Raw genomic sequence first — 17,301 nt, 5'->3', positions numbered from 1 at the left:
CAATGCAAAGTTCCTGAATTCCTTTAGGTATCTAAGAACACTTAAAAAAACGACTCCCTCAAAAGCGCAGGAACGAACTTGTGCTTGTTATCTACTTTAAATTTGTCAAGTGGGACCTGGAGGCTGGGAGTTAAGTCTGTTCCCTTTGGATAGGCTGTCGCTATTCTTTTTTAATTTTACTAGTACAGGGGTTTGAACTCAGGGCCTCACAATTGCACAGCTTGCTTGGTTGACCAGTGCTCTACCACTGGAGCCATGTCTCCACCCTGGATTGTTGCTGTGTGTTTGGGAGATAGAGTGTCGGAGACTTTTCTGCCCCAGTTGGGTTCAAACCTCAGTCCTCCAGGTCTCAGCCTCCTTAGTAGCTAGGATTGCAGGTGTGAGCCACTCACACTTGTGATTGTTCTTTCCTGTGGTCTCTTGCGAAAGGTGCAAGGTGTGGGAAGAAAAGAGACTGGCTCCCGTCCTGCCTTGTGGATATCATTTGGTAATAGCGTTTGGGGGTTCTACAGCACTGGGAGCATTTACCCTAGACACTCAGGCCTGTGAACTTTGGGGTTCAGCTTTATTCACTTTTGTGGGCCCAGATGGTGGCCGTGCTTTGGGGTTGGGCAGGGTTTGGGGGGGGTTACAGATCACAACAAGGCCCCCCCCCCCAGGTTCCCGTGCTTGCCTGTGGGTGAAACCTCGCTGGTCCCTGTCTCCTCGGCTGTGTTTTATTGAGCATGTGTTTTGGTGACGCACAGCTGACATGGCAAACCACGATGCTGTCTTGACGGTCTCTGGCTCCCCTAGGAGCCAGGTGCAGATGCGTCCCTCGATATAATTATACAGAGGAATGAGCAAGCGGAGGCCGGCCACAGGGCTGCTTTGAAAGCTGCTTCCCCCCCCCCCCCCATAATAGGCTAATCACTGGGCATGCTTTCCGAGGTGTGGCTACCATGAAGGGCTTGAAAGCTAGCAGGGCCACACCCGGCTTGGAGACGGGGTTCTGAGGTACGCGGCTCCCCGTCCTGTGCCCATAGCACAGTGGGTGCTTCCCTCCCCCCCCCCCCCCCCCGCTTTTCTGGCTTGCACCCAAAGGCAGTACCATTATCACCTGGTCTCACACACAGTGGGTGGGTCCTCCCTGCCTGAGCTGCTGGGGTGCTGATTTGGGGGAAGGGAAAGGGGAGGGTTAACATGTTTAGGTAAGGAGACACTGAGTCAGCAGGGCCTGGTCAGGGTGTGGGAAGGTGAGGGACTCTAGATCTGTGACATAGCATTTTCCTTTCCTAGGCTTTGCTTTCTTTCCTAGAGTCACTGGATTTACTGCCGGTACTCGGGCTTGAACTCGGGGCTTTGCGTCCTTGTCCAGCTTGTTTGTCCAGCTTGGCTGACACTCAACCACTTGCGTCACACCTTTAGCCTGGCTTTTTGGTAGCTATTTTGGAGGCAGAAGCTCTGGGCTTGCAGGTCCAGCCCAGCTTTGAACTGTGCTCCTTTGATCGTAGCCTCCTGCCTAGCTAGGATTACAGGTGTGAGTCACTGGTCCCTCACTAACTTTTTAAATATAGGTGTTTCTAAATCTGCCAGAAAGACTGATGGATATGTAGATTCATTTCCAATAAATGCACGCAGAAGCTCACGTTGGTTTAATCAAAGGCTCTACCAGTTTCATACATTCAGGTCCTCAGAGACTAGAAAGGACCTCCTTAGAAACATTCTGATAGCTACATTTATAAGTATAGTTCCAATGTTTGTTTATTTACTTATTTACATATTCACTCTCAGTGGGGTTTGAACTCGGGAACGCCCTTGCTAGGCAGGCCTCTGCTACTTGAGCCATGCACTGCCCCTTGTTTTGTTTTGCTTTTTGTTATTTTTGAGATAGTGTCTCACACTTTTTACCCCCCGGCCAACCTCATAGTGAGATCTCTACACTGAGGCCTCCTGCCTGGCTGGGATTGCAGGAGTGTACCACCACACTCAGCCCCGCACTTAGTCCTTCACCCGGTATTTGCAGTTGTAACAGACAGCCAACAAAACACAAGAAACCTTCTGCCCCCTCGGGCTTATTTGTGGGTAGAAATCCATGCTTCCCACCTGGAAGTTGACGCCGAGAGAGTGGACGTGACGGCGTGGAATCCTTCGAGGCTTTGGTGACAGAGCCGCTCCGGGTCCCTACGTGGCCATGCGTCCCTGTGGTCGTGCTTGCGTTTGGATGCACATTTTGGAGAAGCAGCGGTTTGGCAAAGGGAGACACCTGGTGCAAACCTTGGCAGGCTGGAGTGAGCAGCGGCTCCCCCAGCTCCGGTCCTCAGGGCTGCAGGGTTGCCTGAGTGAGGGGGCCTCTGGCGTCCAGCCCCGTAGCTGACCTAGGCCTTCACCCGGCTGCTGCTGCTCCTGGCTTCAGAAGGCAGCGGACCCTGAGCCCTGGCAAGGCTCAGTCATGGTGGGGAACTTGGCCAGCACAGACCAAGCTTTCAGCATCCAGGAACTTTGATGTTCAAGGCCCCTCGCTGGCCTTGGACTTCAGCACCTGCTAAAGGTCCCCAGGACTGGCCCTAGGCCGGAGCAGGGAGGTCAGGTGAGTGAGCTTCCCAGAGTGCTTTTGTTTGGGACTTTCAGTGCTTGTGTAAACTGATACTAGTGCTCCCCCCCCCCCACACCACTAGTTAGCTGTCCAAGTTTCCTTTGTTATATAATCAGGATTAACTTAAGCAGGCCTGACCATTCATTTAGAAATGACAAGGGAAAAAGAAAGGTGGGAGTGTCAGTCCCTTGTGACACAGCTGTGGCCTAGTCCGCTCCCTCACCTGGCCCGGGCTTTTGCTTCTGCTCAATGGGACAGCAGCTGGGAATGGCAGCTAGGGTATGCCCGTGTCAGGTGGGCGATTTCCCACCCAGCACCCTAACTGCATCCTCAGCGGTGAGTCTTAGGAGTCAGCAGAGACATCTTCCTAGGAACCTGATGTTTATCCAGAAGGCAGCTGCATGTCACATGTCAAGCAGAGGCCTTTCATCTTGAGACTTTAGAAGCTGCTGTTTTGAGCCGCTGCCACAGATAAGGACCCAGTTTCGGGAGCTCAGGCCTGGGGTCACCGCTGGTCAAGGAGGAAGAGGCAGAGCGGGGTGTTAGCTGCGGTTCCAGAGTCTGTTCTGCTGGGTCTGTATCCATAGGAATCTGAGCGCTGGTCACGCTGGGTTGGTCCAAGGGGGTTTCTTTTCTTTTTCTATTACCTAAGGATTTCATTTGTCTGTGATTGGTACTGTGGCCTGGACTCCCAGACTAGTGCTCTGTGGCTGCTGGGGTCTGTTGTGTGGTTTGTTATTATCATCCTCTGATTGTGTAGCTAAAAGATGTCCAGCTCCAACTTGCAAAGAAGTCCTTTGTGTAGGACAGCCATGGTCAGCTAGCACAGAGAAACATCTACTCCTTCAGGCAAGGCGAGGCTGGTAGATCCTGAAGGGGGAGCCCAGGCCGTCTTTTCACCGTTGCAGTGTCCGTCCCCGTCCCTCTCCCCCCGGGTCAGGAGCCGGCAATGAAGACACACAGTGAGCACCTTACCTATTGGACTAACATGGATGTGTTGAGGTTTCTCATTCGTTCATCTCAGGAGGTGCCTGGGATAGGGGTTTCCACAGGTAAGGGCTTCCATCATTGACCCAAGTTCACGCAGTGACAAAATGGAGTAGGACTTGTCCTGTGAGGTGGTGGAGGGCTGGGTGCCGTGCCGTGTGCTCGGCTCTTGAGCGTGGCGTGGTGCACGGAGTCCCCACGCGCCACGCAGTTGTTGCGTGACTGGAAGGGCTTCCGGCCCATTCTCTTATGCCCTGCTGTCCCCAGCCGACCCCCTTCCTCATGGCCCTTAGCCACCTGCTAGTCAGGGCTCCTCAGCCAGAATGGAAGTTCCTTCAGCACACCGGCTGCCTCTGAGCCTGGCTAGATGAACTAGATTACCATGGGATTACACAATTCAGATTTTCAGCCCAGTGTGGTTGGAAGATTGTCAGAGATCGAGGTTCCCCAGCTAGCTCTGGGGGCCCCGGGCCAATCCGTAGTAGCAGCACCACGGAAGGAGGCGCAGGGGTGGCAGAGCTCTGAAGCCATCGGAAGCTCTCCAGGATCTCCGCTGTGCAAAAGAGGGTGGCGGAGCCCTTGGGCTGGAGAATCTTTGCACATGCTCCTCGTGCTCAGGCTGCCTTCTTCTGTCCCAGAATGTGGGGGGGACCTGCCTGGCCTGGATGGCTATGTGAAGTGTTTCTCCGGCTCCCCCGGACGTCTGTCCTTACTTGTAAATGGGGTGTGGATAAGCCAGTGACCTCCACCAAGCTGATGATGTCTCAGTCAGAAACACATCCCTCCCACCCCCCACCCGGAGGCTGCTTTCCTAGCAGTGTGTTCAATTCTTTCTTGGAAGCATCCCGACCCTTGGCGTATCTAGATGCCTTAGCTGTTGAATACTGCTGTGCTTTGGCTGTCTTCTCACTTGAGCCAGACGGTGGGGGGTGAGTGACCCGTCGTGGTTCAGGTTTCCCTCCAGTCCAGTCCCTTGCCTCGCTTTTCTTTCTGCCTTACAGTGATGTCACCAGTGGCGCCCGTGAAATCCCTGTCCGTCCTGTCACTTGGAATGCTGGGAATTTGCCCCACCTAGAGGGCAGAGATCAGCTAATCCTTGGGGCCAGGCCACACTCCTCCCGTGGGCTGCTCTGGGTAGGTGCTGGCCACCTGGGGCTTTGGCCAGGTGTATATCCTTTTCTTCCCTCCTGCTCCTGCGCTAGGAGAGGGCCTGCGCAGTAAGCAGCCATGCGAACACCTGGTCCTCTTCCTCTGTGAGGTCTTCAGCAGGCTCCCTTCCTGGGCCGGCCCCCATCTGCCTTTCTTGTACCAGGTATTTGTTGATCCTCTCATAATATTCCAGCCACAGCCAGTCTTGGCTGGTTCTCCCCTCTTCTCGCTCCTGTGTCTTTGTCGGGACCTCCTCCCAACCCCCCGTATTACACGATCCGATCCTGTTTTCCTGGTGCACCCACATGTCCTTGTGGACCGGAGCCGTAGTTGCTCTCTTTCATAAAACAACAACACGAAAAAGAAAAACGGTTTGCTTGTTGTTAAAGAGAAGATCAGACAGGCACTGGCGGCTCATGCCTGTAATTCTAGCTCTTCAGGAGGATGAGATCTGAGGATCACAGCTTGATCGCAGCCAATTAAACACCTGGCTCCCAGGGAGTGGGTTTTGCATTGTGGTTCTGGAAGCACTGCCTGTGCGGGAGGGATGTCGCATCTACTTGAGCATGGGAAGTTCCCTTGGAGAAGCTGAGGTGTGTGTGTGGGTGGGGGAGGGAGCTGGGAATCACCAGCTGCTCAGGGCCTGCATGGTGGAGATACGAGGTCTAGGCAGAATCTTCTAGAAGGCCTGCCACTCCCAGGCTCCCCTCTCTTCCCTGGGCCCATACCCCGTTCCCAGGCTCCCCATCCATTGGATCTTGGACAAGTCCCTTTCCTGCTTGGGTCCTAGTTCCCCGTCTGAAAAGGCCAGGCTGGGCTGCAGGTGCTCCCCCGGCTGGGGCCCTGGGTACTCCGTTATGTGATCCTCCATCTCACCTGGGACAGAACACACATTTTCCACTCTCCCTCCCCCCTCCTCCCCTCCGTGAGGGAGCAGGCCAAGGAGGCTGGCCTTTCCTGCCTTGGCATCTGAGGGGAGGCGCTCCTCCCCCTTCTAGCCTTGCTGGGCATTTACGGAGCTGCTCAGTACAGGCTCTGCGGTGTTGGTCATTTCTGTTGAGCCCTTCTGCAACCATGGTTCTGGGGCTTCAGGGGACTTGTAAGGCCCCCTGATTTCTGGAGTCTTTTCCTTCTTCACGGCTTTGAGTAAGCCGAGGTTGGTCAAGTAGGTGTGAGAGGCCTGGGAGGGGCTCACCTGCTCCTTTGCAGGTCCCTGCCTCTACCAGGTGCCAGCCTCTGTCTCCAGGCTGCTCACCACCGCGCCTCCTAAGCAGAGGGGCTTTCTGACACCTGGGAGCCCTCTTTGCCCCTTGTGCCTCGCTGGAACTGTTTGCTGTTGGCTCTGGCTGTGTTGTTTTCACAGCAAAGTATAACTGGTTATTAAATGAACAGAGGTCTGTGTTGCCAAAGAGGCACACTCAGGAAGTGGTCTGTGAGACCTTGTTAAGCAGGTTTCATTCCTGAAGGCCTTTCCAGCCTTCAAGTGTGCTCAGTGTCTTACAGATTTCCGAGAGATGAGGATTACAGTACAGACATAGAAGCAGATAGTTAGGAAAGGAAGGGCCATGTAGCTAGCGGCCTGGGCAGGAACTGAAACCCAGTCAGGAAAAGTGATTGGTGAAAAGTGTGTGTGTGTGTGTGTGTGTGTGTGTGTAACACGGTGGTGGTTTTATCTCTGTGAATCCTGATTTATTCATTTCTCAATTCTCTCTTTTTTTGCACTTGTAATAAAATATACATATACAAAATTCACTGCTGTGACTGTTGTCAAGCGTGCTCACGGTTGCATTTGGCATTAGGTACATTCACCACCACCTACCTATCCCAGACCCCTCCTGCTACGCATCCTCAGCCCGCACGCGTTACACTTGCTCTCCTCCCGTTCTGAATCTAGGTCCCTTCCCTCTGTGGAATCGTGCAGTTTTTATCTGCTTGTAACCACCTTGCTTCCTCCAGCAGCACAGCCTTCAAGAGTGCCACTCTGTTGTGGCACGGGTCAGAACTTTCTTCCTTCTCAAGGCTGGTTCTCTTGAATGGATGTTCTCTTGAATGGATGGAGAACGCTTTGTTTAACCCCTGACCTCCATGGGTCCTCCTTTGCTTCCACTCCCCTTCCCCGGTCTCTCGTCCCCAGGTAGATATATACAAAACATCAGCCCTCATTTTCACATTTTATAGGTAGAATCACAGAGAATTTTTTTTTTTGTAAGAGAGACTACTATCTCTGAGCAACACTCCCAACCCAAAGCTGGAGGTTTTTTTTCACCTCCCTGCTCCCCCCATGGGGGTCGATCTTGGGGCCTGGACACTGTCTCTGAGTTCTTTTGCATAAATCGTGCTCTTCTGAGCCACAGGTCCACGTCTGATTTTTGAGTAGTTAATTGGAAATAAGAGCCTCAAGGAGACTTTTCTGCCTGGGCTTCGTGATTCTCACATCTCCGCCTCCTGAGCAGTGAGGATGACACGCGTGAGCCACCGGTGCCCAGCCCAAAGCTGAGTTTTTGTTTGTTTTTGTTTTTCTTTGCCAGTCCTGGGCCTTGGACTCAGGGCCTGAGCACTGTCCCTGGCTTCTGTTTGCTCAATGCTAGCACTCTGCCACTTGAGTCACAGCGCCACTTCTGGCCGTTTTCTGTATATGTGGTGCTGGGGAATCGAACCCAGGGCTTCATGTATACAAGGCAAGCACTCTTGCCACTAGGCCATATCCCCAGACCCAAAGCTGAGTTTTGGATCGTCCTGTTGTGGTGTGTGTGGCAGGAGGCTCTTACGTCTTATCAGGGGCAGTTGTAAGACACGGCTGGTGAACCCTAAGAAGCTGTTTGCTCTGAACGCTTGAGCGATTTCCAATTTTTTTTAGCATGTAGCGCTTGAGCGCCTCTGTAGTGCCAAGGGGACCCAGGCCACGCCCCTCAGTCCCCACCACAATTCCCACCCACTCGGTGGCCACGCTTGCCTGTCTCTTATAAGAGATCCTCCGATCAAACCACCCGAAGTCGTTTTTGAAAGGGTTAGCATGGAAATCTATTTATAAAATACAAAGGTGCAGGGTCCCCGGCCCATGTGATCCAGCCCGTGTGTGCTTCGGCGTGGCCTCCGGGATCCTGGGGCCACGTGGCCCGGCGCTACCTCGGGCTGGGCCACTGGTGGGCAGAGGGAAAGTAGAGATGCTAATTAGGCTAGATCTAATTTTAGCCGTTTTGCAATGGCAGGTGGCCTTCTTTTCTTTTTGAGGGCTCGATGAGAGAGTGTGGTGGTGGCGGTTGCTTATGTTGTTACTGTTTTTGTGTCCTTTCTTGGTGAAAGGAAAGGTCGCTACGAGTGTGTCCCGTGTTCTTTGCTACTTTAATATCTTCTGAGAGCCCAAATTGCAAAATGACTACTAGTTCAGGTCATTGATTTTACATGATTCTCCAGCTCTTAGATGGGGGGGGGCGGGGGGATGACGATGACAAAGACTCTTGTTTTGGGGAGTTGTAGGGAGACCTATTGGAGAGCCAAAGGCCCTTCACTCCATTTTTTTTTTTGGCCAGTCCTGGGGCTTGGACTCAGGGCCTGAGCACTGTCCCTGGCTTCTTTTTGCTCAAGGCTAGCACTCTGCCACTTGAACCACAGCGCCACTTCTGGCCATTTTCTGTATATGTGGTGCTGGGGAATTGAACCCCGGGCCTCATGTATATGAGGCAAGCACTCTTGCCACTAGGCTATATCCCCAGCCCCCTTCACTCCATTTTTAATAAGAGCCCATTTTATCATATATATATATAGCAAATTTTATATATTATAAATGCATCTTATACATTAGATACATTTTAAATATTAGATTTTCTGAGGGCTGGGAATATGGCCTAGTGGTAAAGTGCTCGCCTCATATATATTAGATTTTCTGTATAGTGTTGTTTGGGGGATTAATGGTTACTCCCCTCACAAGCTGGAGAGCCCCTCCTTTAAAGGCTGGGGTTGGGGGTACAGGAGGGTCTGAGCTCGGGCTGGTGGTCTTTCTCTGAGCAATAGCCAGTAAGGAGTGTGTGTGTGTGTGTGTGTGTGTGTGTGTGTGTGTGTGTGTGTGTCTGGTCTGTCTGTGTAAAGAGATCTACATCAAAGTCTCTCATGTCCTCCCGTCCCACCCTTTTTCTCTGTTCTGGTTTATTTTAAGCAATTGTGACATCACTGAGAGCGCCGCAAGTTCAAAACCCGTGGGATGGCTGGCAAGCTAGGCACACCAGGGAAGAGCTGTTATTACAACTTGGGTCTGGCAAGTTCCTGTGGAAGAAAGCTTCTTTCTTGAGTGTTTTTTTTTTTTAATGCCTTCAACTAAAGGCATTCATGTCCCATTATAGATGGCAACTGCTTTTCTCAAAGTCACCTAATGTTCACCGTACCTACATAATACATTCACAGAACCATGTAGACTGAGGTCTGGGTACGTGCGTGGGCATTGTGGGAGCAGCACTCTCCTCCCCTTTACCCCGCTTTCCATGCCTGGTGGCTGTTGTGGAAAGGGCCTGGGAAAGCCAGCTCCCAGCTCTACGGTGGCCCATCAGAAAGAACTGAGAACGAGACCTTTTGGGCCGTCTGATGTGGGTGAGGCCTACGGGGTGTGGGAATCCTACCTAGTAGGGCTGAGCAAGAACGTTCAAAGACAGAGGTTCAGATCTATGAGGATACAGAATACTCAGAGCCAGAGTGGAACTAGTTGTAGGAGGGATAGGTATGGCTAGTAGTCTAATAATTATTTATATAGCATTTGTGTCATCTTAGGTATTAGAAATGATCAGTAGTTGATTTAGAGTATGCTGGCACATTATATAGGCTGTACACCATTTTATTTATTTAGTCTTGTCATTGGGCATGAACTCATGGCCTGAGCACTGTCCTTGAGTGTTTTTGCTTAAGGCTAGCGCTCTAGCACTTTGAGCCACACAGCTCCACTTACGTTTTTTAGGTGGTAACTTGGGGGTAAGGTCTCATAGACTTCTCAGGGGCTGGGTTTTCAGACCACAATCCTCAGATCTCAGCCTCCGGAGTAATTGGGATTATAGGCGCGAGCCACCAGTGCCTTTTAGTAAGGCACTCTTGATTGTTTGCAGACTTTGGCATCCCTTGGAGTCTGGAACCAGTACCTCCAGAGACACTGAGGGATAGCTGTACTTTTGTTTATCCAGGACTCTGAATTTACAAAGGCTTTCCACATGTATTGTTTAATTGCTGCTTGCCACAAACATGTGTTTTAATTGAAGGTCTCAAGGCCCGCAGGGGTTAAAGGATTCCTCAGAAACCACACAGCTCACGGAGGGCAGGTGTCTGTGGGATGCACCTTCTCCCACGCCCCACTCCTTGCTCCTCCTGTGCTTTAACCTCCCCTGTCCGGGGCCTAATGAAATCTGTATGAATGTGGGTGTGGCAGGGGCGCATGGAGAGTATTAGTTATTTGGTGCTACTGGGGTTTGAACTTGGGACCTCGTGCTTGCCAGGCAGGTCTTCTGCCACGGAGCCATGCCTGAAGCCTTGTTTAGCATTGATTTTTTTTGAGATACTATCTCATTTTTAGTCCAAGCACGTGCCTGGGCCACGATCTGCCTATTTCAGGCTTTTTGTCTCTGGGAGAGCAGGTGCATGCCAATAGTGCCCAGGCCTTTTTTTTCCCATGGAGATGGAGCCTCATGGGTTTTTTTCTGCCTTGGCTGGCCGGGAACCACAATTCATCCATCCCAGCAGCCTTCTACACACCTGGGACGACAGGGGTGTACCGCTGTACCCAGCTGTTGGTTGTATCCTGGGCTGGCCTAGGCCCACAGCCCCGATCTCTGTCTCCTAAGTAGCTAGGATTCCAGGCATGGTCCACATGGACGCCCCAGCTACAGGGATGGACTTCTAGAAGGGAGAGAATAAATATGTTTTCTTTGCAAAGAAATCCTGTAAAATTTAGCACCCTCTCCTTTTCTTCAAAAAATGCGGAGTCCTTTTTCCTACCTGCCCCCCTCTCCCCCCAACCGTTTTTGTTAACGTGTGATTTTTTTTTCTTCTATTTCTTCTTGCCCCTCTGCAGACACGAATGCAGAGTTTGAACCCGGATCCCAAAGCCCAGTACACAAGCATCTATGGAGCGCTGAAGAAAATCATGAGGACGGAAGGCTTCTGGAGGCCCTTGCGGGGTCTGAACGTGATGATGATGGGGGCGGGCCCGGCCCACGCCATGTATTTTGCCTGTTATGAGAACATGAAAAGGACTTTAAATGACGTTTTCAACCACCAAGGAAACAGCCACCTAGCCAATGGTATTTTGAAAGCCTTTGTCTGCAGTTAGACAGTTCTCTGCTCCAGCACAGCCTCCCCCACCCCGGGGGCCTTCCTCCCTCCGTCGGCTTCGGCAGCTTGCTCAGGAACAGAGAACTCTAGGTCGCTGTGTGCACACCCACTCCGACAGGCGTGCACGCGCGTGCACACACAAGCTTTTTTCTGTTCCCCCTTCCTTCCTTCTCTGAAACCTGGGGGCAAAGTGGTGTCCGAGGTGTTCTGCTTTTATTTATTTATTTTTATTATTGTGTGGGCTATTGTTTTGTTTTCTGATTTTTAAACAGGCTAAAGCGAGTCATGATCAGACCTAGGGGGAAACAAACAAACAAACAAACAAAGCCCGGATAGAAACACCACTTTTGAATGTTGGATTTAAAAAAAGCAAAAAGCAAACACACACACACATATACAAAGTTCTCTGGACAGCTTCTTTGAGACTGTTTAAAAACTGGTACAGCAGGTCTCCAGCGCACCGAGATCTAAGCTTTAAAAGGTCAAGACGTTTTATGGCTGATTGATGAACTTGGCCACTGCGGAAGGCCTGCCCCACTCTGAGCTTCTGGAGACTCGGGGACTGGCCCCCGTCCTCCTCCGTGTGTCCGAGTCGCCTCTCTACGAACGAGGGCTGCGGTGGTTCTGTGTGGTTGACTGAGGGAGGGCCGGGGTGGGGGGCTTGCACGTTGGCAGTCAGCTCTTAACCTATGCTGTACTGGGCCAGGCTGGGTGGTCTTTTAGTTCATGGATCTTGTTTTCGTGTACAAGGGAAATATGGGTAGTAATGTAAAGCGTGCTTTTTTTTTTTTTTTGATAATTCATTTCTCAACGCTCAAGCAAGGTAGATGTGTCCAGCAAGAACTTCCCTTCTTGTTTTACTCTGCTCAGAATCCCAAAGCCACCTTCCATCATCAGGCCTTAGAAATAAGTGTACCCGGATGGTTTATAGACACGTCTTTGGCTTTTAAGCTATTGGCCATTGGTTCCATTTCTTGAGGTGGTTAGGAAGAGCCGTGCGATGTTGCCCTGGGCCTTTGACATTGGGCTCTCCTTTTGCCCAAACTACTTGAAGTGCTGGTTTGGCTTCTTGAAGGAGCTTTAACAGAACGCACTTTCAGCCGAGGCCTACCCAGTGCCGCTCCTGTAGCTTTGTGATGAACTGTGATTCCCTTGTGATCTTTTTGGGAATTCAAGTGCAGGAGAGGGGGCAGTTTTATGCCTCTTTGAAGAGTTAGCCTGCTCACTGTCCCTCATCTTTCCTCCTCCCACTGGTAATTTGAACTACTGAAGGGAGGAAATGCACAGTTCCAGGACTAATTCAGGGTACTGAAGTGCCTGGTTCTTGAAGCTAGGCCAGAGGAGACCAGCATACAGTATCTCTCATCCACGAAGCCAGTCATCGCTTTGCAAATTTACCCTGAAAAACCTATCAGATTCCCACTTCCTGACGTCCTCCTCTTTTACCCATTTTCTACCCAGTGCTTAGATTTTTAATGGAATTTTTCTTGAAGATTCCCTACTTGCCCAGCCCTATTTATGCTGTTACTCCCCTTAATCACCTGACCTTCAAGGCGCAGTGGATTACATCTATAGACAAAGGCAGGAGACAGGAGAGAATGGCAATCTAGACAGTGGGCAAACGCCATGCCCTGTGGTTTCTGGGTACCGCCCAGAAGCACATGTAGCTTTCGCCCAGGGTTGACGAGCCAGGCTTGTGTCAGCCTCCTCCATCTCTACTCCTGCTGTGGGATCGGAAGCGTCAGTGCTCACCTGGGCAGAGCTACGAGTCAGTTTGGGTCCTCAGACAGCTCAGTCCAGAGCTGGTCTCACTGTAGGTTCCAGGAACTTGCCAGAGCGCCCGGCTGCGGAGGGTAATTTTCTGGAGTTTGTTTTGCAGGGATAGCTGGGAGTATGGCCACCTTGCTCCACGATGCGGTAATGAATCCGGCAGAAGGTAATGTCTTCCGGTTCCCGGGAAGAACAGGAGGGGCCGTACAGGGGGCAGGAGAAAAGGAGAGGGTGGGAGCGGACAAGAGCAGAAGGTGTGCCAGGGCCAGGGCCATCCACAGAGCCACCAGGAGGACTGGGAAATTGTCTCAGGAGACAGGAGCATTGGAGTTTTTATGATCTTCTTGCTGGGGGAACAGAGGTAAACCTGCAGCTACTAAAAATATATGGTCCCCTGGCCTGTAGCCTCCCTGGAGGTGATAAGAACGCTGATTGTCTCCTGGCTCGGGGTAGCAGAACTGGGAACAGTCCTCCTAGTGATCTTTCTAGATCGTGGTGATCTAGAAACCGGTGTGTGCATGAGTGTGTCTGCATGAGGGACTGACCCACGTGTCCTTTACCAACACTCACATTGGGGTTTTCCTACATTTTTTTGGTTACCCTCAAATGTAGGGGGGATCTGTCGGAGGCCCTTCAAAGGCTCGTGTTACAATTTGAAATGGTCGTGGAAAATTTCATATAGATACATGTAGACAGAATGGAATTCTGAGCCCTGGTACGCTGCTTGCTTTACTTTGGAAATTAACATGTAGCCAGGTTTGGGGGCTGTCCGCGCCCCCTCCTCCCCCCCGCCTTGATATTTGAGAGTCTTCTTTAAAAAAAAGAATCTCAGCGCTGCCGCTCTGCAAGCCTCTACTGTTAGCTCTCTGTTTGTTCTGGCATCTGAGGTCTGCATAGAGAGGAAGGTTTGGGCTTGGTATTGGGGCTGTCTTTAGCTAGGCCATTCTCCTTGGTGGCAACCATAGGTGACATGCACTTTGCTCCACTTTTGTCCCCTCACCTGAAAATGGTGCCTTGCTGGAAGGGAAAATGGGAGAGAAAAGTCTCAGGTTATGTTGGGTTTTTGTCTATTAAGGTTGGAGTTTCTTGCTTGTTCTCATAGCTACTTCCCACCACCTAGCAGGTAGGGAACTTGTTTCGGCTGTTGAGGTCATGCTCTTAGAGCTTTTTAGGCAGATGTTCTCATTGCATAGTGGGACCTGCTGGAATGAAACGTACCCTCCTTACTTTCATATAGACAGCAGAGAGCTCAGAAAGACGACTCATGTTCTGTTTTCTCTTGTGACGTCATGTCCTTAAGTCAACTTACCTGTCCACGTGGTTTGTCCTGTAATGGAGGTATTCAAGACCAAGTGTGTTGAGGCCCGGAGAGTGGTCTGAAGTAGGCAGGAAGTCGTTTGGAGGAAATCTTAAAATTCCCAGTTGGGTGCTAGTAGCTCACACTAGCGACTCTGGAGGCTGAGATCTGAGGATGATGACTCAAAGCCAGTCTTCCATTGGAAGAGAAGTCTGTGGCTCTTATCTCCAGTTAACCACCGAAAAGCCAGCAGCAGAGGTATGGTTCAAGTAGGTGGAGGCTAGCCTTTTGTAAAAAAGCCAAGTGTGACCATGTGAGGGCCTGAACTTGAGCCCCGGAACCAGTAGTCATGGAGACTCTGGGTCCTCATGAATACAAAAATGTATGGATGTTAGAGCCCTTTACATAGAACGGTATAATAGTCACCTGTGTCTTGAACACACTCTTTCTGGCTTGCTTACATGACATAATTCAGTGTAAGTGGTTATCACACTGAGCTGTTTAGGGAATAGGGCCAAGGAAAAAGTCCCAACTTATTCAGTACAGACACATTTTTTCCTGAGTAGTTTTGCTGCAGGGTTGATTGGATCTTTGGGTGTGGAAGGCAGGCGGTGTGTATCCTGAGTTTCCTTCTCTATACTCCATGAAGCAATCCGGGTCAGTGATCAGTTTGTTCGCTTGTGTTAGTGAAGCACATGTATTATTCTTTTTTAAAAAAAAGGATTTAGGGGTGGCTCACCCCTCCTTACCTAGTATTCTTGTTGCGTGAATTCTCTTGGACACTGTTAAAACCCCACGGTCTGGGGGAACTCTGCCTCATCGCCTCTTGTTCTGTGCATCACTGCTGTCAGAATGAGGATTGTCTCTGAAGGTGGGCAGATGCAATTCTAGTGTTGTCTCAAGTACACCAGGACACAGACGCTGATACGATGGTCAGAGGTGCAGATCCCTGAGAACAGGCGAGGGACAACACACTTTTCTGCTAGACCTATGAGAAGGCCTTTTCTGAGGATGGAAGAGGGAAGAGAGGGTGAGGGCAGGGTTCAGACTGTGGTCGGTTCCCAGGACCAGTGGCAGCTAGGATCTGGGCGATGAGTCAGGTCAGCGAATATAGCCTGTGCTGGCAGCCTGGCTGAGGGCCACCTTAACTGGAGACAGATGGGAGCCACTGTGGACATGGCTACCGTCCTGGTGCTGAGTCCCACAGGTAGAGATGGATGATTGAATCGGGACTGCCTGGTGCAAGCCCTTGGGGGCCTCCCAGGCTGGGGCTGTGTGTGCTCGCTCTGGATGCCCTTTACCAGTGTGTCTAACTTGCTTGTTTCTCTTTATTGGCTTGGCTTCCCATTCACTCCGACCTGGGGTGGGGCCAAACCAACCACCTGCCTGCTCGCTGGCTGCCCGTCCGGCCTGGCCTGGCCTGTCTGCCCCGCCGTCCCGACACAGTGGTGAAGCAGCGCTTACAGATGTTCAACTCGAAGCACCGGTCAGCCCTCAGCTGCATCCGGACGGTGTGGAGGACCGAGGGGTTGGGGGCCTTCTACCGGAGTTACACCACGCAGCTGACCATGAACATTCCCTTCCAGTCCATCCACTTCATCACCTACGAGTTCCTGCAGGAGCAGGTCAACCCTCGCCGGGACTACAACCCACAGTCTCACATCATCTCGGGCGGGCTGGCCGGGGCCCTGGCCGCGGCCGCCACCACTCCGCTGGACGTCTGTAAGACCCTGCTCAACACTCAGGAGAACATGGCGCTGTCCTTGGCCAAGGTCGGCGGCCGGCTCTCAGGCATGGCCAATGCCTTCCGGACCGTGTACCAGCTCAACGGCCTGGCTGGGTACTTCAAAGGCATCCAGGCCCGGGTCATCTACCAGATGCCCTCTACCGCCATCTCCTGGTCGGTCTATGAGTTCTTCAAGTACATCCTCACCAAGCGCGAGCTGGAGAGTCGAACTCCGTACTAAAAGCAGCAGGCTGTGGGGAGTTGATGCCGCATCTTTTGTTTGCCACAGGCTTCCTGTGGCTGCCGGGTACCCCGGTCCTCACACCCGGGCCCCGTCCTGCAGGGCACCTGCGCCAGACCCTCTGCTCCGGGTGCCTTAGAAAGAGGGGAGGACAGGAGGGCCGCTGCTCCCGAGGCTGTCCTTGGGGGACATGCAAGTGGCAGTGGACAGGAAGGACGGGGGAAGGGCGCCGAGGAGTGAGGAGTGGCTTTGTGTCCTCCGAGAGGAATGTGTCCGTCTCCTTCCTGGGTCCTTAGGTCACACCTCAGGGAAGAAGAAATACAGTGGCTGAACGTATTAAAGGAAGAGAGTCTATGTATATAAAAGTTTCATTACACAGTCTAAAATAGGTGGATAATGTTTATCCTTTATTTTTTCTACATAGAAGTTTTTTCAATGTGTGTGTGTGCACTTGTGCGTGTCCATTAATAGTATTGCAGCTGGGATGAAAATCGAGCTGTGTTTTTTTTTAAAAAAAAAAACAAATAATAATAAGAGGGCTGAATCCCCCTGTCAGGTGAAGTACAGAGGCGCCACAGTACTAAAGGGCTGAGTGCAACCCTAACTCCCCCCCCCCACCAAGGTGGAAGTTTGACTTGAATGTGAAATAAATACTAAGCATATCTTGAATTTCTCTTTTAATGGGGGAAAAAGGTACGTTAAAGAATCATAATAATGATCTATTACTGCAATTCCTTTTTTGTTTTTTTGTTTTTTTTTAAATTCAGTCCCCTTCATGTGCCTTTGTCTTTCCACAAAGATTCCAGGGTCAAAGATGGGGGTCCTGGCACAGTTCCTCCTGCTGTGTGTTGAGGTTGTCCTCACTGGAAAGCACGGCCCCAGTGGTGTCTGTGGGCCCAGAGCCTGGGGTGGCATTTCCTCCCTGATGTGAGTTTCTTTCCGGTCAGCACCCAGCAGCCTCAGCGAGGTCAATGTTGGGCTATTTGCTGACATCACCGGGATAAATCCTGTTATTGTAGGACTTATTTCTGTGTCAACTTTTTTCCCCCCCTCAGGATTTAGGTAACGTGTGTGTGTGTGTGTGTGTGTGTGTGTGTGTGTGTGTGTGAAAGAGAGAGAGAGCAAGCACTCTCAGGGCCTTTCACTTGTCTTTTTCAGTCCACGTGGGCACTCTAGCTCTTTTTTTTTTTTTTTTTTTGCCAGTCCTGGGGCTTGAACTCAGGGCCTGAGCACTGTGCCTGGCTTCTTCC

At 51.4% G+C, this 17,301-nt stretch overlaps 1 protein-coding gene across 3 annotated transcripts in view; it reads left to right on the top strand.

Moving 5' to 3' along the window:
- The window catches only part of Slc25a37 (solute carrier family 25 member 37), a 33,052-nt gene extending 16,494 nt beyond the window's left edge, over positions 1-16,558 (top strand). Inside the window, exons 2-4 of one of the 3 annotated variants that reach the window (XM_048330273.1) lie at positions 10,758-10,986; positions 12,897-12,953; positions 15,531-16,558. In XM_048330273.1, the coding sequence (XP_048186230.1) occupies positions 10,758-10,986; positions 12,897-12,953; positions 15,531-16,051 (807 nt within the window). In that variant the 3' untranslated portion in view covers positions 16,052-16,558. Of the gene's footprint in view, positions 1-10,757; positions 10,987-11,281; positions 11,599-12,896; positions 12,954-15,530 lie in introns of those variants that run through there. The other 2 variants (XM_048330276.1, XM_048330275.1) reach the window with 2 other exon arrangements.
- The last annotated feature ends 743 nt before the right edge of the window (positions 16,559-17,301 follow it).

The sequence above is a fragment of the Perognathus longimembris genome, chromosome 21, assembly GCF_023159225.1.
Source record: "Perognathus longimembris pacificus isolate PPM17 chromosome 21, ASM2315922v1, whole genome shotgun sequence".
NCBI lineage: Eukaryota > Metazoa > Chordata > Mammalia > Rodentia > Heteromyidae > Perognathus > Perognathus longimembris.
Note: the sequence above shows the minus strand (reverse complement) of the source record. Positions and strands in the feature narration are given on the sequence as shown.